The 27,466-nt window shown below is 33.0% G+C and overlaps 1 protein-coding gene across 2 annotated transcripts in view; it reads right to left on the reverse strand.

Annotated features, from left to right (window-relative positions):
* Positions 1–27,466, reverse strand: part of GRIK2 (glutamate ionotropic receptor kainate type subunit 2) — a 641,722-nt gene that overhangs the window by 116,584 nt on the left and 497,672 nt on the right. For both annotated transcript variants that reach the window (XM_057311163.1, XM_057311164.1), the window contains exons 13-14: positions 7,553–7,671; positions 3,465–3,682 (exon numbers count right to left, since the gene is read on the reverse strand). In XM_057311163.1, the coding sequence (XP_057167146.1) occupies positions 3,465–3,682; positions 7,553–7,671 (337 nt within the window). The remainder of the gene's footprint in view (positions 1–3,464; positions 3,683–7,552; positions 7,672–27,466) is intronic.

Genomic DNA, 27,466 nt, shown 5'->3' on the forward strand with positions numbered 1-27,466 from the left:
CAACAAGCCAGAGATGTCGGTAGACCAAACCCAGAGGCAGAATTTGTAGAAGTTGGAAAACCTGAGTCATGGGTTGATTCAGCATTATTTTGTAAAACATATGACTCACTTTGAAAATCCAGAGAGTCTCAAAAGAAACTATCACACTTATAGGCTCTAGCTGAGTTATTTTTGAACATGTAATCTATATGTATTCATTCTTCTAATCTTTATACTTCAGGGAGAAAAGAATGTGCTTGTTACTTGGTAATATTCTGTATAGCGTTCAGCCCTGGGGTGAGATTTCAGCTGTACTACACCATGTTCCCAGATTTCCAAGAAGGAGGTTTTGACAACTCCTTTATTGTTTTTCAATAAAATCCCTGGGCCTTCGGTTATTTTATCATTTAAATATGATTAAGAACCTATTGGTGATATCATACAGTTTAAAATTTTTTACATGGACTAACACCGAAGAACTACCATCCTGCTCAATTTTGAATTATTTTACCAGTCATGGCTTTACATTTATCCTTGGGAAGAATGTATGTGGAGTGTAATGTATATAAAAGAAAAGAAGAAAGAACTCTTCTGGAAGACAATATACATGTAAGCTCTATAAACAAAGTCAAGCATGTTTTTTGGAAAAAGAATCATTTAACGTCGTGGAATGGCATGACTCTGGGTTTTTGCAATACTGAGGACTTACCCCTTTAAGACCCAGGTATCTCGAGCCAGCTCTTCTTGCTTGTAGTAACAAAACTATACTATTCTTAAAAATAATTTTCTGGAACTGAGCATTCCAGAACAATTAACTAACAGCAGGGTCTTGTTGAATTTGTAAAAACAAGATGGAAATTCCTTTAGAAATCAAAGCCTTAAGGGTACTTCCTAGAGTGTTTGTATGCATTGCTGTTAATTAAGAAATAAAAGAACAGTATCAAATGTAAATAGAATACACACACCACTCCCTGGTTCATTGCAGAGTTGCAAAACAAGCATGCAATTACTTCAATTCCAGATTGCTAGGGAATATTTTTTTTTAATTTTATACCCATGGCTGGTATAAGTGTATAGTTTAACAAGCTAAAATATGAGGCTGAAATTAGTATCATTGAGGGGTACACTAAAATAAGTAAAGAAAAATCAACATCTAATGATTCTTTTAAAAATCTTTTTTTCTAATTTCAACAGTAAGAATTCAGTATGTGATCAAGTCATCAACATAAGGTAGTTGTCAACTTCGTGATTATCACTGTGTGATTTTTATTGTGACTAGTGTAGATTCCAGAAGGGCTTAATTCTACAGAAAGAAAGTCTGTGCTGTTGGAAACAGAAAATTGTTCTATGTCAACTTTCTCTTGGTGCTAGAGGTAACCCTGCATGTGAGAGTGAAAACAAGAGATGAAAGAGGGAGAAGAAAAGTCAGTAGCAAGAAGATGTGAAAGTAGGGAAAAATGACACTAACACTGCAGAGTAATTGAACTAAAAAAATTTTAAATTAAAAAAAATTAAAATTAAAAAATTTAAAAAAGAAAGAAGTGAAAATTGAAAAGACTGAAAAGACAAAAAAGGGAGAAAGTAAGCCTAAAGATAAGAAAAAAATAATTTTTTTCAAATTGATTTTCCAGAGATAAACCTTGCTCATAGTATAAAAGAGCTTCGAAACTTAAGATATTTGAGTCTTCCGGAAAATAATAATGAAATGAAAACTCTGATGTATTTTTGAAACAGATTTACCCAACTTCTGGTATCAAATTACTTGCTTTGGACACTTTGTGTTATTTTACAAACTCTTCTTCAAAAGTCTCAATACTGTAATAATTTTAATGCAACATATATTCACTCCCTACAAAGTTATTGACACTGACAACGTGCATTTAGCATTTTCAACAGCTGATTTCCTTTTGAAAACAAAAAAGCTATATAAGAAAAGCTATCTCTATAAATTCTAAGTATCCAATTGGGGAAAAATTGATCAATTCCAATTAATATAGTCAAATAGCATTGTACTGATCACAATACTTGGCTCATGTTTGGTTATTCAATAAATGTGATTAAATAACAATGATTTTCTATCTAAGTGTAAAATATACATTCAACTTCTCATCTAACCATTTGAGAAATTCACTTTGAAAATAATTAAATGTTAAGAATTACATAGATTTGATTAAACACTCAATCTATCTCATTCTTTGGATATTCAGTGTCCTCCAGAACTCTAAAATAAAAGCTGATTTAGTTTTGTAAAAATTTTTACAATGAAAACTACATAATTATTTGGCAAAGTTGCTGTTTTAAGTCACATAAAACCCAGTCCTATGATTGTTGATTTAGTCCTCCGTGTGTCCAACTAAACTATAATCTCCTTGAAAGTGAGAAGTAGATATTATTTGCTCTAGATTACCAACGTTCAGTGCAATTTCCGGTACTCAATAGGTACTTGATGAATGTTTGATGAAAGAATTTATTTTATAGCTTGAGTCAATTATTAAAAAAAAAAACTCTACCACTTCTGCATACTTAAACTGCCAATTCCATTTGTATGAGCAGTGAAGGAAAATTTCAATGCTTAAATTTTTTGCCCAACCTACAAAGAATTTAAAAAGACTTGGTAAAATATAAAAAGACTTATGCAGTGAGACTGACTCCCTAAAGTGAAATTTCCCCATTTAAACTACTTTGGCCCAGTGAGGTCAGCTGGAGTAAGAAGAAAGCAATAATAAGGAGGAGGGGAAGGCACTCCATATGCCTGGAATTGGTTACAAGCACACTTTCCAGTTAAGTGTCCCACAGGGCTGTCCCTCTGGAAACCATTGATAGTTCGGTGGCAGATAGACTTTGTGCCTTACAGAATATTAGGCAGATGAATATATGGATAACAAGAATTGTTTCTGCTTGTTTCTATCATTTATTTTCCTTCTTTTCCACAGGCTTCCGGACAAGTAAAACTTGTCTCACCTTAACAGAAAGAAATGTATGTATGAGAAATATTCTTGCATATAATCATTCTATTCTTCTGGAATAGCTAAGCCTTGTGGAGTCTGAATCTACTACTATTTAATATACATATATTAGTACATATATTAATATACAACTAATACACTATCTTAATATACTCATATTAATTATGTATTAATACATTTATATATACTAATAAGCATTTATATATACACATATACATATTTACAGTCAAAGATAAAACCTTGTTGAGAAAAAAAAAATGTTACCTGTGGGCAGATTTTCCTTCGAACAAAAAGGGAATCCTTATAAAGCAAAAACTCCTTGCCATTTGCAAGTATTCAAATGTTTTGCCTTGATGACCACGTATTTAGTTTTACACCTCTCCAACCCGTGAGGCAAACACTATTGATTATTCTGCACAAATAACAGTGTTGCTACACACTTACATTCATTAAGAGAGAAAGGTTTATTTGCACTCTATTATTTAAGTATGTAAATTGTAGATAATCGGAATGACTTACCTTGAAAAAAGTCATGGTTGCACCATCCTCCACCGCACCGTACTCTATCTTGGTTTGTTTAGCTAAATCATCAGCAGAATCAATAGGGGATTCCATGCGCTCCACTGTCAGAAAGGCGGCTAAGTTAGCAGTATACGAAGAAATGATGATAAGTGTGAAAAACCACCAAATGCCTCCCACTATCCTGGTGGAGAGCGCTTTGGGCATGAGCTCAGAACCTAACAGAGATTGGGGGGGAAAAGGTGAAACGAATACAGAGAATTCGATCAGCAGTCAGATACTTTTGGTCACAGTGGCAGAATGGAATCACTGTGTAGTAAAAGCTTAAATCATAGGTTCACATATTGCTTTAGTAAGCAAGCAACAACCATTAGGAAAGCAGAGGCTAATTTCAGATAATAAACCATCTCTTAGGACACTTTTAGTATAGTGGCGGGAGACTCAAGTTCTACCTGAGACAGTATAAATTAATTAGTAATAACATTTATAAAAATAACATTAGAAGGAAGAAAAAAGCTCTCTAGTTTATAAACTACTTGTATAGTTTTTCACATTCTTGTTAGTTACTTCAGTTTTAGAAGAAATGAGTTAACATGTTCAGATCAGTTTCTTAACAAGCTTTATGTAAAGTTTCATTTTTCATGTGTATGAAAGCTCCTAAATTTTGTCTATCTTGCCATTTTAAAAAGTTATGTTTTATAAAAATACATTTCAATTACCTACATTCCTTGAGATATGGGGTTTTAGTCCAGGTTTGTTTTAAAATAAGGTAGTAAATTTTTTCCTTTTGTATAAACAAATGTCTCCGATCACTATAGTTAGTCTCAATGAGAAGAATCAGAGTAAGAATAAATAAATTGTCACAAATTTATTTTTACATATATATGAGTATTTCATAAATATATTACAAACATGGCTGGAGTTGCCTGCTCATGGTATTAATAAGAGAATGGGATCCAAGAATTATATTTTACTTTTGATTATTATAAATTTTAATTAATTTAGATTATAAAATAAAATCCTAACAATTTAAAAATCAAGTCTTACAGATTTACCACATTGTTTACCTTAAACACACTATTTATAGTCTTAATGTTGAAATGAATACATATCGGCATATGTGATTTTTTTATAAAAGCATACTAAATTAATGGATATATGTAATATATTACAATACACTTTTAATCATTTTGAATCTATAATCAAGGAAGCATTGGCTACCAGTTACTTAATTTTGAATAGGGTTTGAGTAAAATGGAATGAAGCAAAGATGGACTGCATTTGCTGACTTGTCTTATAGTCATATCTTTAATGTAGTCACTGATGCAATAACCTAACACATCTTTAGACGGAAAGAGAACTACAACCAATCATTCATGTTAACATTGAAGAGAAACGGTATCAGAACTGGAATATATCAAAACAGCCCACCTTACACTGCAGTTCATCTTACTCTTATAATTTCAAACAAGCAAACAAAATTTTAAAAAGCAGACAGACTTGGACATGACAGCCAACTCCAGCTCCAGACTCTGCCTACCACTCTGTGAGGAAAAAAAACAAAAAAACAAAACAAAACAGGAAAGTACCTTTCTGATGTAGTTGCTCCTAGGCCCTGCCAGACACACACTCCAACACTGTAATACTAAAATATTCCCAAGATGGTCAGCAGCAGCTTTGGCTGCCCATTCTACTTTTTTTTTTTTTTTTAACACCACCACCAATAAAGTCAAACAAAACTGGGAAAGAAAAGAACAGTGGAGACATTTGACAAAAATGGCCCAATTACCACAAGTTCATATCTTACCCAAGGACTTAAAGCGAGTACCTCCTAGGCTTGTGAATCAGAGCCTGGTTAGGGGCTGACTGTCATGTACTCAAGGTAACGTCATGTCCAGCACTATATCCCACTAATTCCTGGGGAGCTGGGCATCAGCCAGTTTAGTATGGGTTCCTCTTTCATGTATCCACCAGCCGTGAAGTAGTTATGTGGCAAAGCAAATGTATATTTGAATTTTTCATTGCTTGGATTACTTGTCATCAATTTTAGAGATATCAAATATTATCTCATTTCTAATCGCTAGATGTATAGATATCAAGTTAATCTTATCAGTACACAAATCTCGAAAAACTCCAAATATTTTAGAAAATGTAAGTGAAAAAAAGAATTTTATTTTTCAGAGTGGTAGCAAACATAATTTTTAAAAAATCTTTGTTATGTTTGGGTGTTTATTATCAGGATAATTTACTCTGGACTATTAAGGTTAGTTATTGGCATGTGACTAGCAGTTTGCCTGGGTGAACTGTATTACCCAGTACTGCTTGTAAGAGATGTCTGTCTCCTATGACAGGCTTTTATTCACTTCTAGTATTTCATAAGAACTCCAGTATTGTCTTCCAAGTGTTGGGTAAGCCTAAGGAAAAAAAAAAACATTGGACCTAAAATGTAGGAAAGGGAAAATATTGACTATTCATTTTATTTAGAAATAGATGCCACAAACTTGGATTAGTTCATGTAAGAGTTCTCTGAATTCTCAAGTTTTAGGTTTAAATATCTATAAAGCTATATATATGGATGCTCAAATTTTAATTTTTTAAATTCTTTTAAAGATTTATTTATTTATTTGAGAGAGCGCGCGTGTACAGGTGCATGAGTGGGGGAAGGGGTAAGAGGAGAGGCAGAGAAGAAGACTTCCTGCTGAGCGCAGAACCCACGCAGGGCTGGATCTCACCACGCTGAGATCATGACCTGAGCAGAAATCAAGAGTCCAACGCTTAACTGACTGAGCCACCCAGGCGCCCCAGATGCTCCTATTTTTAAAAGAAAAAATTTATTTCAACTTAGTAGGCCTTGCTTACAACATGTATCTGTTAAATTAATTTTTTGGATATGTAGTTATTTATTCTCACTTTAGGAAATAGTTTATAAATGCAACAGTAATGAATGAATAGATTTATGCATAATATTAAACATGCAAGAACGAAGTACCTTTTTATAAACAGCTTTTTATAATTTAACCATAAATGTTCACTTCTTCAGATCTGTCATTCAATTACCAAAATAATTTCTACAAAGTGGATAATAAGTATACAACTAAAACTTAAGGTAAACCTTTGGAATAGGTGTGGTAACTCTTATGAAGGAGTATGTTTTTCTCCCTAATGCAGTCATTGTCACTTGCTCAAATTTGGGGCATTTTGCTTTATTTGCTAATTTTAAAACTTTAAAACATTACATTTTTAAATGCATAAAATAGTCTTAGATCTTGGCTAACAAAATCTTTTGAGCAGTAGGTTTGAAATATCACTTTATTGAACTTTAAATATTAAAGGATTAATTAAGAAAAGTAGCAGCAAAAATAAAAATAAATTCGACTTGGGAGAACGGAGACTAAAATGAGGAATTCATAGTTATATATAAACCCTTAAGACATATTGCATATATTATGTCACTTTCTAAGAAGTATAGTCTTTTATTTTTAACATTAATATTATAAATTTTAAATAATTATGAAAGTATTTTTGCATGCACTTCTGACATGCATTATTTTATATTCTTATATGCTATCAGATGCAGCTAATATTTTACTCGTAAAGGAAACTCTAAATGGCTAAATATTTTAATTTTGCAAATTTATACACAGATTTATTAGTCATGCAACACAAATGCATCTAATCATCAAGAATTGATATAAAACAATTTTTTACATCAAAATGAGTCAGGAAACAGGAACATTTCACTGTATTCTTGTCTCAAGGAGATGTAATCTTAGTAGTACTTTAAATGCAGCTACTAGCTAATGGATCAGGTTAGCTCGGTTATCTATGAAATAATGTACCTACTGTGGGTTAAGAAAAAAAGATTAGATGAGTATACTGTATGTGCATTTGCAAAAGCTAGTTATTTTCTCAGAATCTCTCTTGGATGGGATTTGAGAAGGCCTAAATGCATCAGGTAGATGGAGAAGCTGGATTATGGTTACATGCACAGAGGCACCCATGCAAGCGACTTGTGCCAGCGAGAGCTGTCACCCCCAGCAAAGAGTGGGACATGGTGCCCAAGGGAAATAGCAGGCTGAATCGTATACCTTGCTGCATGAGAGCTCCAACTCCAAACCAGAAACTATTTAGCAAGGTAAAATTGTTTTCCACCACGTCTGAGTCGGGATTGCAAGGGTGTGGGTTATACCACTCATAGGGACTAAACCTGTGGTAATTGACAGAAGAAAAGAATATATTTAAATGGCAGTGAGAAGAAATTCTATCCAGCATTTTCGCTGCAAAAGAAACAGAAAGACAGGTAAGATTAAGTAGAAACCACAAATAAGCATTTCTATAGTACAAACTCATATGCACGACAGCAAGTGTGAGGTTTTAAAGATCCCTGTCCTTATCAGCTAATTTCCATACTAAGATGATAAATTGCATTTCTTTACTGTACACTACTTGTGAGAGGAAAATCTGTGTATCAGTAAACCAAGATTATGTTTCAAGAATTAGGTTTTTTTCATGTACAGAATAAAAATTAAAAAGTCTAAAAAATCATTAAAGAAGAAAACAAACTTAGCTATGAAATAAACATTTTTAAAACTGTGGAAAAATTGTTAAAGACAGAAGAAACAATATGAAATCAGCTTAAGATTTTTTTATGATATAATAGAAACTACCAAAGTGACAGAGTTTAACATAATCAGTGAATAATTATATATCTAAGAAAATAGTACTATGGATTTACATCTTTCTGTGTTAACTAACTCAACTCTAAACAGAAAACCAAATCAGAATGAACGGCATTCTAATACATGCTTTTGACATAATTATAGGTTTCAAAGGGTGTGGAAATACGCATGATATCAAAGCAGTGTTAGAAGCAGGAATACATATTGAGGCTGATTGGTTTCCACTTATTATTTGGTTTCAAGTCTATAATTCATTTGAATCACTGTTATAAGACAAAGAAAATGAAATCTAATTTTTGAGGCTTGTTCTAGATGGTTTTAGAAATATTGGTAATGTCTCTCAATTAATTCAAACTGAGGAATTGCTAAATTGTACACATTAATTTATTCTAATTATAATCCAGATATATTTATTAATTAATGGTACTATCCAAAAATATCACCACCATAATTAAAAATACTTAGTCTAATTACTCAACTAACAAAATATTTTCCCTAATATCTCAAATTTTAAAGCCACTCTTTTATAAACCAAATTAGTGTGCGTGCCCTTTATGAAAGCATTAAAAAATCTTACATTCAATCAAAGTTATTTGAATAATGTATCTGTCACTTCAGAGAGCGCAATTTTCTTCACAATAATCTTTCTGACATATTAAAATTCAGAGGATCAAACAAACCATTTTCATCTTTCTAATGCAATTTTAGAACACCCCTTTTTTAATAGCCTACCCTTGACAAACAAAGAAATGTTTTGTTTGGTTCTCTAAGTTAAACTGACACACTGAGCAGAAAGGTTGATTGGATAGTAATTAAACGTTCTGATCTGATTTGTTGTGTCTGACACAACAGGAGAGCTAGCTTTAGTTGTAGACATTTTATTTTTATTTAAATTCCCCTTATTACTTTTACCCTAGTGAAAATGATTATATACATCTTTAAAAGTATATCCAAGTATCAGAATGTTAGCCATCAATCTTCACACATCTTCCAGCAAATATTACGCATTTTAATTAACGATCGAAAGAATGCATTGCTCATCAGAGAGAGCGTGATCTAGCTGTATCACCCAGCTCCACGCCCTTGACAAATTGCATAACCTCCCTGTACGGTTTCCTTATCTGAAAAAGAAAGACAGTAGTAAGACCTAACTTTTCTAGGTGTTGGAAGGACTGTACAAGTTACTAGCGCTGGCAGACAGCAATCATTCAGTAGTTTGACACAACGGTATTAGTGAATATTGTTAAATGTTGTGACTTTGCCTGTAGTTATATACTCATACTCCTATTTTTATTTCTTAATAATTAAACCATTCTTTCCCTACTCCTGCACGTGTATTAGCATAAACACAGAGCTGGTCTCTAAAAGCTGGATTTAGTTTTCTCACATGGCAAATCATAGAAACAGAGTGAGAACACATAATTTGACTGACTGACATCCCTAGCTTTCACATAGAATTCCATGAGCCACTGAGTTTTATACAGGTGCTTCAAGGGATTCCATGAAAGGACAGATGAGAGATGTGGTGGTAGCAATTGGAGAAGTGGAAATATAAATATGTAACATTCTGTCCTCCCATTCCAAATATATATATATATATATTAATTCTGAGAAGGAAAGGAAGGAAGGAAGATGGGAAGGAAGGGAAGAGGAAAAGCAGGAAGGAGAAAATAAAAGGAGTTAGAGAGGAGGAATCTGGAAATGATGGCGCTGATTTCAAAGGACTAACACTTCAGTGAGGGAGTCTCACATAGTTTATTTGAAAGAGAGGAAAAAAATGTACAGTAAACTAATACTTAAATTTGAATTCTGTGCACTTCTCACATCCTCCACTTCCTTCCTCTGCTTTTTCCTTTACGATGGACAAAATCTTCAAAAGATACAAATCTAGCCAAGAAAAATGCTGTCTAACTTGAATTTACAATTTGTTTTTCACAGTGACCCCTAGGAAGCTTTTCCTCAGTCTCCATTTGATTCATTAGCATATCCTAATAGTGGATCCTAATATAAATCACTCCTTTCCTCCTTAAATCCCTACCCCCAAACACACACACACACACACACACACACACACACACACACTCATACTCCCTCCTTCCCTCACTCCCTGGCCTTGCACTTCTTAGTCTGTGATCAGCTTTATCTCCTTCACATTTAAGTAACACAGCTCTGATTCTAGTTTCATTCTCTATTATTTTCTAAACTAAATTACCTCTCACCTCTAAGAGTAACTGCCATGCTCAACTCTATGCTCTCTATTTCCAATAGGTCTTGTTTCAATATCTGTCCCTACCTTCCAATATCTGTAGATTCAATTTTAAAAATTCTATTGGCCCCATAATATTTTTTCTGCTCATAAGTTACATTTCAGTCCCCTTAAGTCTATATATTTAACCCTAATCACTCTCTTGACCTTTTGTGAATTCCCAATGGCCTGAAAGTAGACTTTTCAATATTAATACGCCCAATGTGAATGTGCGATCTTTCTCCTAATGTTGCCCTCTTAGTGCGTTTTCCGTCTCTGTCAATAGCATCACCTGCCAGCATCCGTCAGTTAACAAACTGCAGTGGTCCTGTCAAGAGCCCTTAACTCACTTAGGCGTCACAGTTTTTAAGTCAACTTCAGTTCTTTACATTCCTTTGCCCCACAACTCTGACCTCCAAACATTTGTCAAATTACATCAGGCTGCCTCCAGAACATCCCTTTCATTTCTTGCCTCCCTTTTCCCTGTTCATTTCCACTGGCATTAAGTCTAGTTCAGATCCTCATATCCTATAGCAGTCATCTCCTAACTGGTCTTTCCACTTCTTATTCTAAACTTATCATCTCGACATACTGCTTCCCAGTTAATTTTCATGTAGAATAATTCCCATTATGCCACATCTCTATTAAAAACAAATCTTCAGTCATGCCCAGTCTATAGACAAATTATCTAGACTTTTAAGCATGGAATTCAAGATCCTCTACAAATACTCCGAATACCTCTCTGTGATTATGTTCCATTATTTTTCTCCTAAGCCTTGGGCTACTGGCCACTTTACAAACAAACAAACAAACAAACAAACAAAGTCCTACATTGATTTTTAACCATTTCTTTGCTCATATTGTCCTTCAGCCTATAATTCCCTCCTCTCTACTCCAAAGATATTTAAATCCTATACGCACCCCTCAATTCCAGCACAGGACCACCATCTAGCTGCAGTTTTCTTAATTCTTTCATGGAGGCTGTCTATCTAAGGTAGAGACTGGTGACTATCCCTAGGATTCAGTGTCCTGCCTTGGTTTTAGTAGAATATTGCTGTCCAGCTAATAAAACTATCCTCTTATTTTCCCTCGAATGCAACTAAATTTGAGCCACTGGAATTTGAGCAGAAGTAATGTGTAAAATGTCTCAAAATTCTCCATAAGGATATTTGCCTTGGACTTTCTTTTCCCTCTCCATCTTTTAGGAGATGGCGATGGCTAGAGATGTATTAGAAGCCCTATGTTGAGAATGACAGAGGTGTTGCACCAGGCTTGGACTGTACTCCTCTGTACTGTGAAGTAAGAGAGTGACATGTTTTCTGATTCAAAGCACTGGTTTTGGTTTGGTTTGGTTTGGTTTGGCTTTTTGGCTATCTTTGTTAACGAAGCTTAACCAGTATTTGAATGACTTAAGTTACTTTTTCTTTTCTTCATGTCTATAGCACTAAGAGCTTCAAGTCATACTTACCGTAGCCTGGCTTCTTCACTACAAATTAGTGCATGTATATCTCCCTTCTTCTATTAGATTGTAAATGAATTCACCCAAATACAGTTTCTGATTTATCTTGTGTATCTTATGATATCTAGCACAAGATTTTAAACCTTGTTGGCATATAAAGCATTTTGAATTATTCTGATGCTCCTTCTACTCCTCTCTTTCTTTTTCCATTTCTGGTCATACATATGAAATGATAATCTTATTCCTCTTTAACCCTAAGCTTCCATCCCTGTAAAAATCTTGTTTTTGAACCCATTTCACTTTTAAAATACCATCCTTTAATTATTTTGCATGTTCTAGTAACTTATTATTAAACACCAGCCTTATGATTACCTTCCATTTAATTTCTGTGACATGCACTCCTGCTTCTATACCCTATGCCCCACTAACAGGAGATTATTTTTGGCTGTCTTAGCTCTCAGATCTTTACTCCTTTTTTGATAACCTAGCACACTCATGGCTTTAGCCTCTGTGCTGATAATTTCAAAACCCTCTCAATTTATAGCCATCAATTCTTACTCAAAGTCTTTCCATCCATTTTTGTATATTCCTACTTAGGCAGCTCACCATTACCTCATACTTCAAAGACTTTAACACTGAACCCAAGAAGTTCTCCCATACTAGCTCTCCTTCCCAATGTCTCCATTTCTAAAATAACTTCTCTGAGTTCTTGAGGCTTAAATTTTATTTCCACTTTCTCTTAATCTCTTTCCTTAAATACAAACAAATATGATATGTGTAAGCCATAACAACTTTTGTTTGATAATGCCTCTTTGCTTTATCCCGTCAACCTCCAGGGCACTTTCATTTCAGTTCTGAATCATGGGTTTTCAAAATTAATTCCTACTTGGTTCCCCTTGTTTCTATATTGTCTTGAAAACTATCTTCATTTTTAGGTTTGCACCATGCAACTCCCCTTCTCTAGAACCAATCAATTTCTCTTATCTGTTGAATTGGTTTAACATTCTATGCTTCTGGATTTCCAGATTCTATATGATACGACTCAATATTTTTAATCTTTTTCAGAATGTTACATAGACTGGCCAACAGTTTCATTATGTCTTTGCTTATGCTGTTCTTAAGTGAGAAGTCATCTTCTCTTCAATTGTTTCACCCAGCTAGCTACTATCCTACACCTTTCTAAAATTCCATACTGTTTACTTTTTCCCTGAAGCTTGCTTGTCTCAAATCTCTATGTAGGATCTACTGCTCTGGGCTCTAATTGATATTTTATGTACCCATTTTGTATTCCCAAAGTTTTACGAGGTCCTTGCGAGATGGAATTTTTATTATCATTATTATTATCAATATTAATATATTTGTATTACTTCAGTTGCCTAAAAATAGCATAATAAAATGACTACAGGTTCGGAGACTAGAGGACGTAAGCTCCAGCCACAGGTATGTTTTGTGGTTGGTGACAGACTGCTAATCTAATTCTGGAATTTTTTTGTCACTTTCCGCTTCAGCCATGCTGAATTGTTCACTATTACTTAAAAGAGCTACAAAATTTGTCAGCATAGTGATCAGGCCAGGTCAGTGCTAATACAGGTTAGCATGGAACCACCGCTATGCTGAGGACTTACCTGAGAAGCAGAGCATAGGAGTAGGTGTTATAACCAACTCCAGCAGAAAAGCACATAGCTGGAAATGCAAGAGTATTTCTAGAAATTGGATCTAAATGGACTGAGAGTCACAAGGGTAGCTCTACTTCTAGAAGAAGTTACTATTAGTTTAACTCAGGAATGCCCTGAAGAGAACTAGCCGTAAGAGCTGTCATACTTGGATAGAAAAGTAGATTAAAGTCCAGAAGGAGAAAGGATAGAGTATGCACATTCTGCTAAAATTATGCCGTTTTGATGGCATCACTTGTGGGAGCAGACATTAAAGTGGGAACTTCTCAAGCCTTTAAAAAGGAGGGTTGCCTTGTACTAAAGGAAGATTTTAACACAAGGCATGAAAAGACCAGCTGAGGTACTCCAGGTAAGGCAAGCAATATTGTTATTATTTAAAACTGAGATTGAGTGAGATTCAGACGACTTAGGGATTTGCTCAAGTGCATAGAAGGCTGGAGCCAGGTGTGCAATGAGGTGTCCTGCAGCAAGTCCCTGCTCTCTTATTGCTACCCATCCCAGTCCGCGTGCAGTCTTTATTATCATCTTCCATAAAAAAAGAAAGAAGAAAGAAGAAAGGAAAGAAAGAAAGAAAGAAAGAAAGGAAGGAAGGAAGGAAAGAAGGAAGGAAGGGAGAAAGAAAGAAAGAAAGAAAGAGAAAGAAAAGGGAATTTCTATGATCTAATTCAGTTCCCAGTGATAGAATAATCTTATTTCTAATTTGCCTGCTCTCTGGTCAATGAGGAATTGCTTCTCGTGCAGAATAAAAAAGACTTTCTGTTTTACCACTTTTGTTTTTAGCATACTTATACTCTGCGCTCCATAGAATTAAATTTTGTGCACTGAAAGCATTCAAAAATTTAGGTTTGGTCATCAAAATTAGATTTTGATGTCATCGGAGCACAAAGAAATAGTCACAAATGTTCAACAAAAGATCATGTTTTGGTTAAAAATACATTAACTGCCATCTGATTTCTAGTCAGGAATATTGCAAAATTAATGTTATTTTCTATTTACCACCATACCAAGCCTAGTAATATAAACTTTTAAATGTCAAAATTAAGTAATATATGCATATATACATAATCCTTAAAGGATGTTCATATTTATCTGAATTGTGAACTATTTTTACACTACTATCTTTGCCCTATATTTTGCCATTGCCACTTCAATTCTAACTATTTTGCACATGGAATATAATATTGCTTCTCTTAACACTGTCAGAAAAAGTTATCTCTTTGAATCATGAAAAAAAGTCGAAAAAGAAAGAGCTTCAGCAATTTTTGTGAACCATCACAGTATCTTTGAGATGAAATAAATCAAGTTAAAGGAATTTAACTCAACATATTGGAAAAAGAAAAAAAAACCTTCTCAGGTAGAATGCTTATTTTTCAAAACTGGTCATTTTTAATTACCTTTGATTTCAGAAAAGCAAATATCAAGAAGTACCCTTAAAATATTTTTATGTGCCTATTAAAAATAATAATCAAAGTTAATGCTGCATGACCTTGGGAAATGCACCATGTCAAACACGGTGCTGTTCAGTTCTCTTCCTAACACCTGTATAAGACACAGGGGTCTTATGACAAGAAATTTCTGGAAAAATGCCCTTGCCATTCCAAAGCTTAGTCTGTCCAATTATCTTTTTTGATGTTACCCAAAGTCTAAGAAATGCAGACATTTCCTCTAATACTTTTACTCTATAGCAAACAAAATAGTACTGTTTTCAGCATCATGTTCCACCAATATACAAACTCTGACTCTGAGCAATTGCTTTACGGGCAAGATCTATTTATATTCAGCAAGTATCATTTAACTTTCAGTTTTTCTTCATTTGATTGCTTTTTACCTTCTGAATCCATACTACCAAACAGATCACTTCTAGTGCATAATTAATGCTAACAACTATCTTTAGCCAGAAACTTAGTATTGTGATCATTTCAAATAAAGTTTCTATAATTTAAGTAACAATTTTTTTTCAGAAATAAGGATGATTGATATTCTGTGGCATTTGATGTTATATACTTTATGTTACTAATTATCAATAAAAACATATTTCCCAAAATAATTTCAATTGTTCAGTAAGTTAAATTCGCTTTCCTTAAAAAGTAATTGTGTGGATCAGAATATGAGTCACACCAGCCCACACTGGAATTTTTTAATCGAGCATATATTAAGTACTTTGAGAATTAGTTTCTAAGAAAAAGACTTCCTTAGCTATAGTTAATTTTAGTTACCTTCCAAATCATTAATGAGCAGGATATTAGTTAAGGTTGTATTGCGTTTTTTATGCTCAAATGTAAAAGGCTTCAAAATGTAAAAATAAAGTGGTGACGTTTTGAAGGTGGATGAAGTTAAATTGTGGTTAAGAAAGAAATGAAAAGAACAAAACATTTGGAAAAACTGTTATATAAACCAGGAAATAATACACAAGTTTGCAATTTACTAAGATAAATAAAAAAAAAAAACCACAACTGAACATAAATATATTTAGTTCAATTAAATGCAGTTCAAAGCTTAAGAATAATCTATCATATACTCATGACCCCATTTGATAAGAGTCGATAAACTCTAATGCAACATATTAGCTAGTCACTACTATATCAAAAGATGTCCAAATAGAGTGACCATTGAAAAAAAATTTCATTGAGAGAAATAACATGACTTCACACTCCAAATCAAAGTAATGCTAATACTGCAAGAACTATGGTATCAATAGATTCTTCATGCTGTTCCCATTATTCATATCTCTGTAAAACTAGTTCTGTGCTCTTTTTTTAATATACTCCCTTGCTGACATTTAATTAACTTGAACATTTAGGTATCTGAATTTCACCTGAATCTCCAGTGTCCCCATCCTGTATTTCCAGCTCCCTACAAGAGATTTCCACCTGGATATACAGCCAGACCTCAAGCTCAGAATGACCAAAACCAAACTGGTCATCCACCCCATACCAAACTGACCCCACGTCCAAGCATGACCATTTTTGCAGATAACATAGGCATTTTCCGACAATTGAGATGAGAATTCTTGAAGTCATCTGTCTTCCCACTCCTTCAATGTCTGTATCTGGCATATCAACAAGGTTTATTATATTTTTTCTTCAAAATAGTTATTGGATTTGTCTTTAAATTCCCATTTTACAATCCCCTATTATTATAATTTTTGCTTAGTCTTTGTTTACCTCTAACTCAACAGGTCCCTTTGCCTTTTGATTCTCCCAACTCCATCTCTTTTGTCCATCCTACATATAACTATTAGGCCAATCTTCCCATATTGTAATGCTGTTTATTCCTTCATCAAATACCCACAAGAAATCAGCATTTCTTTCTGATAAACTACAATGTCTTTTGCCCAACTTTCAAAGCTTTAGAAAGCTGAGTTATCTCACCATGTTTCCTACTGTGCCCCCTAAATCGTGTAATTTATGCAAATAAACCAATAAATATCTCATACATGATATTCATATTAACATTTCCATACTTTTGTTAATGTTGTTCTTTACAGCTAAAATATTCCCCTACTACAGTATATTAATATCCTATTTACATTTTAAAGCATAAATTATTTATTGGATGATAAGCCCTTTGACAGGAAGGAATATGCCATGTTTATTTTAATCTTCTCCACCCAAAATGTTTTCTCCATTTTCCTCCATTTAATATAATTCCTGTCATCTTTTAAAGCAAAGTTCACTTATTGGGATAATAGACTCTTTAAAGGAAACAAGTATGTCATTTTAATTTTGTATCTCCTATAGCAGTAGAACAATACTGGAAATAGAATAAGCACTCGGTAAATACTACTATTTTATTGCCTCTCAAAAATATAAAAGTAAAATCCTTTAGCACTTTGTTCATTGTTATTCGAATGTGTGATATAACTGGAGGTAGAAGATAGAGTGTAGAGTTTCTTTCTTAGTGAATAATTAGCATAACAATGCTTCTCAATTAATAGCACAAAGAAATTTCTTGGTTACAGCTAAGGTATAAAGGTATATAAAGTATAAAGGTATTCTGGAGTCTACAAAACAATTGCTAAGATTTCTCTGGTCTTTAATCTCCATGTTATCAAGCAAGTGCACTGTGGTAACATTGTCAATATTGTCGGCTAGTAGCAACTGTGGACAAAGTATTTGTCTGAATTCCCCGTTTACTCTGTCTACCTGTGTCTTTTGTGACCTACTTCCTGATCAGGATTTACTATTACTGCCTTACATCCAGAGATTATAATATGAATTTAAAATCGTATCACTTTTCTATTTTATTCAGTTAACTCTTTCTCTAAAGAATAAGCAAAACCCTTGAAAGACTATAAGCTTATGCATGCAAAAAAAATGGGTAGACATTAAAAAAGGAAAAGAGCTTTCTTTACTCTCATCGTAAGCTTGAATTTCCTCAAAAGAGTGACTGGTGGGACGGAAGACACGAAGTTTTGTTTTGAAACACTACCTCATACAACTCATTTTCTTTCAAAAGTAAAAAATAATAAGACCTCCAGGCAGCTAGCTGCTAGATGGCCAGCCCAGTAGAAACAGCACACCGAAAAAGTGGGCACGGGATGTTTCTTATTGACACAAGAAAAAACAACACGAAACTAGAGGAGGTAGCTCAGAAATACTAAGAAACAATAGATCTCTTCATGAAACTGAAGTCTAGGCACAATAATGGACCCCGCCGTTAGCAGGATCTGGGCTATGAATGAAAGCACTGCTTTTAAATGTGCACAGAAAGAAGTCTTGGCCATTATTCAGCCCTTTCAGGCACAGCTTTCCCACCACTGGTGACCATTGTTGATAACATAATTCTTGAACATGACTTAAAAGGTGCATGTAAATACTGAATGCTGACAGGGACGTAGGATTGAAACTGGGCATCCCTTCTGCACTTAGTAATTCTAAGTACTGGGAGCGGAAACATTAGATTAGAAAGCTTTTTTTTTTTTGGCTGCCCTGAAAATGATTGGAAAAAAAAAAGATTCTAATCTTTGTCTAATTATCTAAGATTACCTTTTTGTTATATTTGCTTGGCACTTATTGAAATAATGCTTTAGGATAGCTGTGCATGCTAGATGGATGCCTAATAGAGAACATAATTGGTTAGCGTCTTGGTAAAGCAGATTATGTAGTTTTGTTTATGAGGTCTTCTGTTTCTCTCTCTCTCTGTCATTCTCTCTCTAATTGTGTAATAAGACAAGTCAGTTTGCCTCACTCATTTCTCTTGTACTCAGTTAAATGTCCTCAAGTTCTCTCCACTTCCTGAATGTCATGATTTCTAAATATGGAACAAAGAATGTTTTGTGAGAAGCTTGGATGAGACCATTGTTTGCACTGTTTTAATGTCAGATTTTGAAGAATAAGGACTTCCACTGGGTTAGATTCAAGATAAGGCAGAGGAAGGTCAATGTTAAATCTAATGTTGTAATTATCTAACAATACTTAGACATTAAAATGTTTGAACAAATAAATGTAAGAATTACAAATAGTTATTACCTATAAAGTTTAAGGAATGTCTAGATTAAACTTCAATTCAATATCTCCTAAAATAAACATTCTAAACCAGCAGCAGATGCCCTAAATCTACCCAGATAATTTTTATTACCTTTATAGAAATAGATACATTTTTTCCCTGAACTCCTTAAACTTATAAAGAAAATTTTATGTATATTTATAGGTCTTTCCTTCATTCATTCAATACAGCTAGTGCTTTTCTACTTTACACTACATTAAACTATTCACTGAAATATTTATAAGACACTGCAACAAGAGTACAAAACCTTATGTATATTAACACCTCAAAGAATCGAGTCATTACTTAACATCATCTTCTGCAACTTTAAAAGTATGCTGTTGATTTCCCATAGCAAAATATAAGAAAAACCTAAAAATTAGTCAATTTGCATTCAGTTTTATCATTCTCAAATATTTTGTCCACCAAATATGGACAAATCCATGAAGACTTTAAATTTAAAATACATCTCATATGTATAAAATATATATGTGTGTAAACAGTTATACACAGAAATTTAAGAAAACATTTAAGCAAAGTTTAAGAAAAAAACTAAAAATTAATTTGTCACTTTGCATTCAATTTTATCATCCTCAAATATTTTGTCTATCAAATATGGAAAAATCCATGAAGGCTCTACATTTATTTTTTTTTAAAGATTTTATTTATTTATTTGACAGGGAGAGAGACAGCAAGCGAGAGAGGGAACACAAGCAGGGGGAGTGGGAGAGGAAGAAGCAGACTCCTAGCAGAGAAGCCTGATGTGGGGCTCGATCCCAGAACGCTGGGATCATGCCCTGAGCCGAAGGCAGACGCTTAACGACTGCGCCACCCAGGCGCCCCAGGCTCTACATTTAAAATGTATTTTGTATACATAGAATATATATGTGTGTACACTGTTGAACAAATAGAGAGATAAAGAAAGAATTCTCGAGAGGTGTTTTCCATTATTAATAGTATTCTAATCTGTCACCACCTGTCTCCTCCCTTCCTCCGTTTCTTAATCTGTAGAGTGAGGAGCCTGCCCCTGGGCATCACTAAAGCTTCCTTCTAACCTAACATTGACAATCCAAGATTTCATTTATATGGGTAACTACTTAAACAGCATAAACGGGACAAAATTTACTTTGTAAGTAAGTCCTTATAAAAACTTTAACAAAATACTGCAATTAAATCTCATCTCTTTCAACATACATATTCAAGTTATGATTGAAAAAGAAAATAGTTGTATAAATTTGCCCCTAGTAAGAAGTTAGAAAATTGGATCACTCTCAGAGGATAACTTAGTGCAGATTTATCATTTATTCCTTACTATTATATTTTAGAGAGCTGGAAAACTGGTTTAGCTTGCAAAATTTTTCATTGGGACCAAAGTATGTTGATTATCTTTTGTTTAGTTAGCAAATATATAGATAGATGGAGACAGAGACACAGGCTAGATATAGAAAGATATGAAAATAATCACTAAATTCTACTCCTGAAACCAAAAATCAATCAATAAAATACAATAAATTTTATTTTGAAAAAAGAGATATGAATATATATATAAGGGAGATAGGACACTTCTTACTACAATTATGAAACAGGTTTTTCAATCAAATAAATACAAATCAAGATTCTATTGATGAAATGTTATACTCAATTAGGTCTGAACATTTGACCCATATGTAAAGAGGCAGGTGGTTCTGGGTTGTGGCAGGCATCCTATGCTGGGGAGTGAAGAAGTTATAGTTAAAGTAGTTGGCTGTAGTTCTAACTTACAGACAGGCATTAATTATTTCCTCTACTATCCTCTCTATCCTCCTTGTATGTTCAAAACCCACGCCCAAACTGGCGGTGATTTTTCCAGTTTATTGTCTCCTTTCTAGCTCATTTCTTCTTTATTTACTGTATCCTTGTCAGAAGATAAAGCAGCCCTTATATTTAAACTACAGTGACAAAAAGCAGTAACACAAATACAGTGATTAGCTGTCTCTCTCTAAGGGACCACTACACATATATGTGAAGTAAGTTCCTTGAAGGGCAAAACAAACATTATATTTGACAATGGACAAAGTTACTTGAAGAATTATTAGCCAGACCGAGTGTGTGTATGCATAGATGTATGTGCGTGTAGTATTTACTATGAAGCCCTTTGGGTATGATCATCTGATTATTTTGTTACCCTCTATTTTAATTTGTTTTAATTTCAAGATAAATGGTAAAATCTAACATTTAAAAAACAGTATGTTTTACTAGCTAATCACTGTAATTTTTACAAAATGAAAAAGAAAAAGGAATACATCTGAAAGCCATATGATTTAAATGTACCACATGCTCAAATATATGATATGATTAGAACTCTGTGCCTTATAAATACAGGCTACGTGCTACATATTTACGACCAAAAACACCTCATGAAATTACAAACTGTTTAAACTTGATTTGAATTGATGATATTCTATCTTTATCTACTTATTTTCTAACTCTCACCAATTTAAGGTTGGAAGAATAAATTGTGTTTGTTATGTTTTCACTTAAGGCCAAAACAAAGTAAACATTAGATTAGTTTGGATTTTGCACCTGGTTAAATTATTTCAATGCTCTAATGCATGAACCACTAATATGTTTAGAGCTTTTACTTTCATTGTAAAACAGATTGGTTTTGATTCAATTAAAATTCCTTTTTGCAAATATGAATTACAAGTTCCTCATATTAGAACAAAGTTAGTTAAGAACTTAGTACTAGCAGTACAGAGCAACTTTGATTCATAGCCACTGTGAAGAGTATTTGAATACTATAAAAATGGGGATAAAAGTAATAATAGCTTTGTATGCAAGTGGTGGTTTAAAAAACTTAAAACATTAATGATTTGACTTGTTATGTGGTTTGATTATCAGAAAGTAAAAATAGCATTTGGCATATTTCCTTAACACCAGAAAGAGATTATTTCCTGAGATTATTTTATTAACATTGGAACAAGCTCTAAAATATAAAAATATTCTTTGGTGCAAGTATTTCAAAAATTGACACATATTTGAAAGAAAGATCATCTTTCTAATTATTTTTACCCATATGACATCAGGTGAACTTCACGATTAATAAACAGCTTTGTAATGGCACTTAAAATTTTACCCTGCAGCTCTCCCCAACACCCAGCTCTACCTATTCACCAAAGCTTGCTTCCCATCTTGGAAATTACAGTAAGCTATATCGATCTGGAAGATCACATGTGGGTACCTACTGTTTTTTAAATCTATGCAAAGTATGACCATGGAATTATTTTAATGATTTCTTATGATTTGCCATGGGTAATAAACAGGAGGGACAATTTCAGTTTGCAGATATATTTCATTTGTGCAAAATCTATGCCTTAATCATTTTATTATTTATTTATTTATTTATTTATTATTTATTATTTATTATTTATTTATTATTTATTATTGTCCACTTGTTCCCTAAAATCTTTTTCTTTCTACTATACTATCAGAAAATAACTATGCCTAATTTTATACTTGAATGCTTATTTTAGTTCAACTACATTTTTCTTATTTTTGCATCTTTAGCAAAGCAATGTTTGTTGTTAGAAATATGTTACACAAAATACAACCATATATAATTAGATGCATCTTGTATAAAGCCCACACAGATTCTGTGATCACCTACCCTGTATGTAATATTTGGTTTATTGGATGCACAAAGAAAGCAGCTTTAATTTCACAAACTGTATAAGCTAGACTGGAAACTTGGGGTCAGGAAGATAAAATGGAATACCAGTTAGTTATCTTTAACCATGAAAGCAAGTATTCAAAGGGCATTTTATACTTAAAAGTCAATATATGATTCCAGTAGTTCTATTTTATTCAATCAACCAAATCAACTGATAATCATGACGGATAAATCGATAGGGAAATTGTGAAGTAGCTTTAAAAAGCTATCTAACACTTATTCAGATAAACATAAAATATAGAAAAGTAACTATAAAATATAGAAAAGAAAAAATTCAAAGAGCTGCAGTTTTATGACTCGAAAAGAGATTGGTAGATAGATAATAGTGCAGTAAAAATAGATTAGAAACCATTTGCTAAAATTTAAATCAAGACATGAATTCTCTATCACTTTAATCTATGAAATTATTTTCATTTGTATTATTTCCTTCTACATCATATGTAAAATTTTAGAACGAAGTTAATAATTTTAAGGGAAAAATTAACGTTTTCTAAATTTTACTATCTTTTTAACCAAAAAAAAAAAACCTCCCTGATTATGTGGACTTTGAAAATGCCATAGAATTATACTGGTCAATAGTCAAGAAAGTACCACTCATTTACAAAATTTTAACTTGCAAATAATAGTTTAGAGTGGATATAATGACTTTAAACTATTATAATCTAATCTAATCTATAATTAGATTATATTCACATCTTTCTTTTTTCTTTTTTTACGTCTTAGATTCTTTTTTCCCAGTTTTATTGAGAAATAATTGTCATACATCACTGTATAAGTCTAAGGCATACAGCATGATGGTGTGATTTACTTAATTTAAGAAATGATTACCACTTTAGGTTCAGCAAACATCTTTCTTCCCATATATATTCAAAAGGAGAAAAGAAAGAAGAAAAGAAAAAAAAAAGATTCTCCTTGTGATGAGAACTCTTAGGATTTACTCTCTTAACCACTTTCCTGTATATCATACAGCAGTGTTAGTTATATCATCATGTTATATGTAACGTCCCTAGTACTGATTCATCTTATAATAAAGAAGTCTGTACCTTTCCATCACTTCCTCTAATTCTCTTCCCCCTGGCCCCCAACCTTTGCCTCTGATAACCACAAGCCTGATCTCTCTTCCAGAGTTTGGTGGGGTTTTTTTTTTAGATCGCATATATAGTAGATCTTACAGTATGTATCTTTTGTTCTTTAATGCAAAAAAATATACCACTGATGAATGTTTCTCTTATTCTTTACAAAATATTAAAGATAACTATAAGTGATTTTAATGTTCAAGTTTTACAACTGCATATAACACAAGTTTTTAGAATATATGTGTTTTTAGAATAATTATTAAATAAGAACTTAGGTATATTATAACACTGATATTAGCTTGTGTTCTCAAAACTCTAAGCATTTCCAATTTTATCATACTTTTTTGTCACTGCTTCTTTATATTATGTTTATATAATTGAGTTGTTTCTTATGCAATTCAGAATTGACTTCTGGTCAACAGGAGTTCATATATAGTGTATGGGTGTATGTACGTATGTGTATATGCACATACTTACACACACACTTGTATATATTTACTTTTTCAAAGAGGCAAAGAACATATTTTATGCATCTCTAAAAGATGCATTTTTCTCATCTGCATTTTGATTCTTTAAATAGATTTACTTATCCCAAGCCAATAAAATAGGAAATGTGCTCATGAAAGAAGGCCAAGAAGTCCATCTGTGTCTGTTCATTTCTCTGAGCTATCAGTTCCTTAATTTCTCAAAATATTTTTTCATCTCAAGCTTGACTATCTGCTTCGCTAAACAGAGACTGTTCCAACTTCTAGCGGTGGGAACCTTTTTTCTAAATCCCAAATGAACTTATTTAAAAAGAAATTATCTTCTTCCTTCAGCATCTAAAAATTCTCCATTCATTCTGAAACTATCTTAGTATATATTGAAAACATTTAAATTACTACTTCCTGTCTCTCTTTATAGAGATTTCCAGGACATTATCTCAATAGTCATGTTTATAAAAAGTTGTATCATTTGATGTACTTCAATAGAATTTCTCATGACACTTAACATCAAAATTCCTTCTGCATTTATGACAGAGCCAATGATTTAATAAGATTCTTATTAGTGATGTTTTACTCCTGTGTAACACCTCATGGTTATTTAATAAACTTTTAAACTTTGAATTTGGTTTTACTGATAATTTAAAACATACTTCATAATCTCTTTTTTGAAGAGAGCTCTTTAATTTCTAAAGTATATTCTAGAGACCAATACTAGTCTTGTTATGTGTTTCCCTCTATGACTTCCAGTAAGTCTGTTAACCATTCAGTGCCTCAGTTTTCTTATATATAAAATAAGAGGATCACCTATAATCATCTTATCATTTCAAAACAATTTTATAATGCTATTAGTATGGTTGTTTTATATTATTTACCTTCATTGCATCTGCTACATTTTGGGAACATTAGGTCTCCGTTTCTATTCTTTTTCTCTTAGCTCTCTTTTCATAGGAATGCTTCTACTTGCATGAATGTTCTCACTTGTTACATATAGTCTATTCTGCAAATTATTAACTGAATAGTGAATTTAATAAATTATTCTACACTAGTTTATATAATTATTTGTTATTTCTACTAAATCCTAATATGTATTTCCCTTGTGCTCTTCCCCTGACTTCTCCCGAGGTAACATTGACTTATAGTTCCTGAAATCTTTACAAAAATGTCATGTTATAACTAAGCAATATTTACTTTCAGTCATACTCTAACATGCTGAAAGGAGATGATAATCAAGGAATAAGTAAACTGGCGGAAACAAAATCTTACCTCATCTCAAATACCTTAGATAAGGAATGCACACATCCTCAAAACTACATGAAAGATAATAAAGAGCAAACATAATAAGTATCGGCATGTGAGGAAGCTGCACATAATAAGATTCTCTGATGAATCTAGCCTCGCTGTGTATATTTCATTGATATTTTAAAATAACCAAAGACAATATAAGAAATTAAATTGTCAGAGGATTTTAAATTAGATCTGTACCAAGCAACACTTTGGACCAAACAAGAAAAGACTGAGAAAAAGTGGTCTAATTGTGCTGAAACGCTCTGACCAATCAATGATCGAGAGTCAGGAGAGGAAGAAAGAAGAGAGAAATTCAGAATCGCGTACTTTATATTAAACGGAAGAGAAAGAAGGCAGAAGAAGGCGGAAAGAAGAGAAGAAAATTCTGATGGCCCTGAGCACAATTAAAGATGCACATTTGATTAGGGTGTATTTAATGGCCTCAAAAATAAATGAAGGACTAAGTAAAAGCTAAAATGTAACCTATTGCCTAATGCTGTGTAGCTGATAGAACTCTGAATTTATGCTACCATCATGCTTCCAAGATTAGAAACATGTTAACCTCTAGGGAAAGAAAAAAGTGACCAAATGTAATAACCCAATACCTAAAAAATTAATTGTCTGGAAACAGATTTCTATTAAATATTGCAAAACAAATTGTTAGCTATACCACTTCTTAAATTCTTGCAGGTTTGAGACTTTAAACTTTGAACTTTAACTATAATTGTGAAAGTGGAATTCTGTTTACAGCTGCCTCAATTTTGTCCTAATGCTATGGTGCCTTGCATGCTGTTACCACTCTGGCTCCAGTTCTTTGATTAACTCTGATTAACTACTCGACCTTTGTCAGAAACCTTCGTTTCTTTAGACTTCGATGTCTTCATTTCTTGGCATGAAGTTCTAATGATTATATGTTAAAATTTTGTTTCCCGGTCACAGACCCAGAAATTTATAGAAGGTTATTTTATTTAAAATCGTGTTTGTACTTGTATTGTTATTAAACATATAATTCAGTTTTCCTAAATGTCATCATGCGTTTAAATGACACAGACAATTCCCGTCATTCCACTAATCTAATTTGTTCTATCTGAAAGTGCTTCAAGAATTTACTTTGTACTGTAAGATAACATACATATGTCTTATTTACATATTTACATATATATCTGAATTAAATTTCTTAATATTTTTATATTGTTACTACATTTCCTTTACACTGCAAATCTCTGGCCATCTCTTAGCAAGGGTTTTAAGATAGTCATTTTATTGCTTTGTTCATGATGCTTTGCGCCATTGTTCATAACTTGGTAAGTATACAGGTGCTTAGTTTTTAAAATAATAAATGAGGGGAAAATAATGATCAAAAGCAATGTGTTGTTGTTTGCTATGCTACCACTTCCTAGTGAGGAGTAACAGTCACTAATATTTATTAGGCCAATAAATCAAAACTCAGGTAGGTAACAGGTCGTTCATAGAGCCAGAGACTACAAATAGAATCGCTGTTTGTTGTAGTGTGGTATATGGCCTTTCAATACGTTATAGACAATCCTATCAACTGAACAACATCTTCTATAGGCGATGCTCAACACTTGAACACCAGTTATTCTTCTCTAACTTCTTGAGCCTATTGTGAAGATTTTGTGCCTTTTTGGAAGGCCACCTCACTTTTCATGCCTTTTAGAGTACTGTCTCTGGATGGACTAATTTCTTATTAAATGGTACCTTCCCATGTATGTTTGTTCTTATACAATGTTAAATTTTTAAATCCTTCCATATAGACTGAACACATATTAAGTCTGCATTTCTCCACATTGCTTAGTCAATATTCTAGAAATAGTGGGTGCTTGAGAATTTGGGGATGGATTTAAGTCTCTGGAGTTTATGTTCTTAAACCTAGGGTTTAAAAAA

The sequence above is a fragment of the Ursus arctos genome, unplaced genomic scaffold (assembly GCF_023065955.2).
Source record: "Ursus arctos isolate Adak ecotype North America unplaced genomic scaffold, UrsArc2.0 scaffold_13, whole genome shotgun sequence".
NCBI lineage: Eukaryota > Metazoa > Chordata > Mammalia > Carnivora > Ursidae > Ursus > Ursus arctos.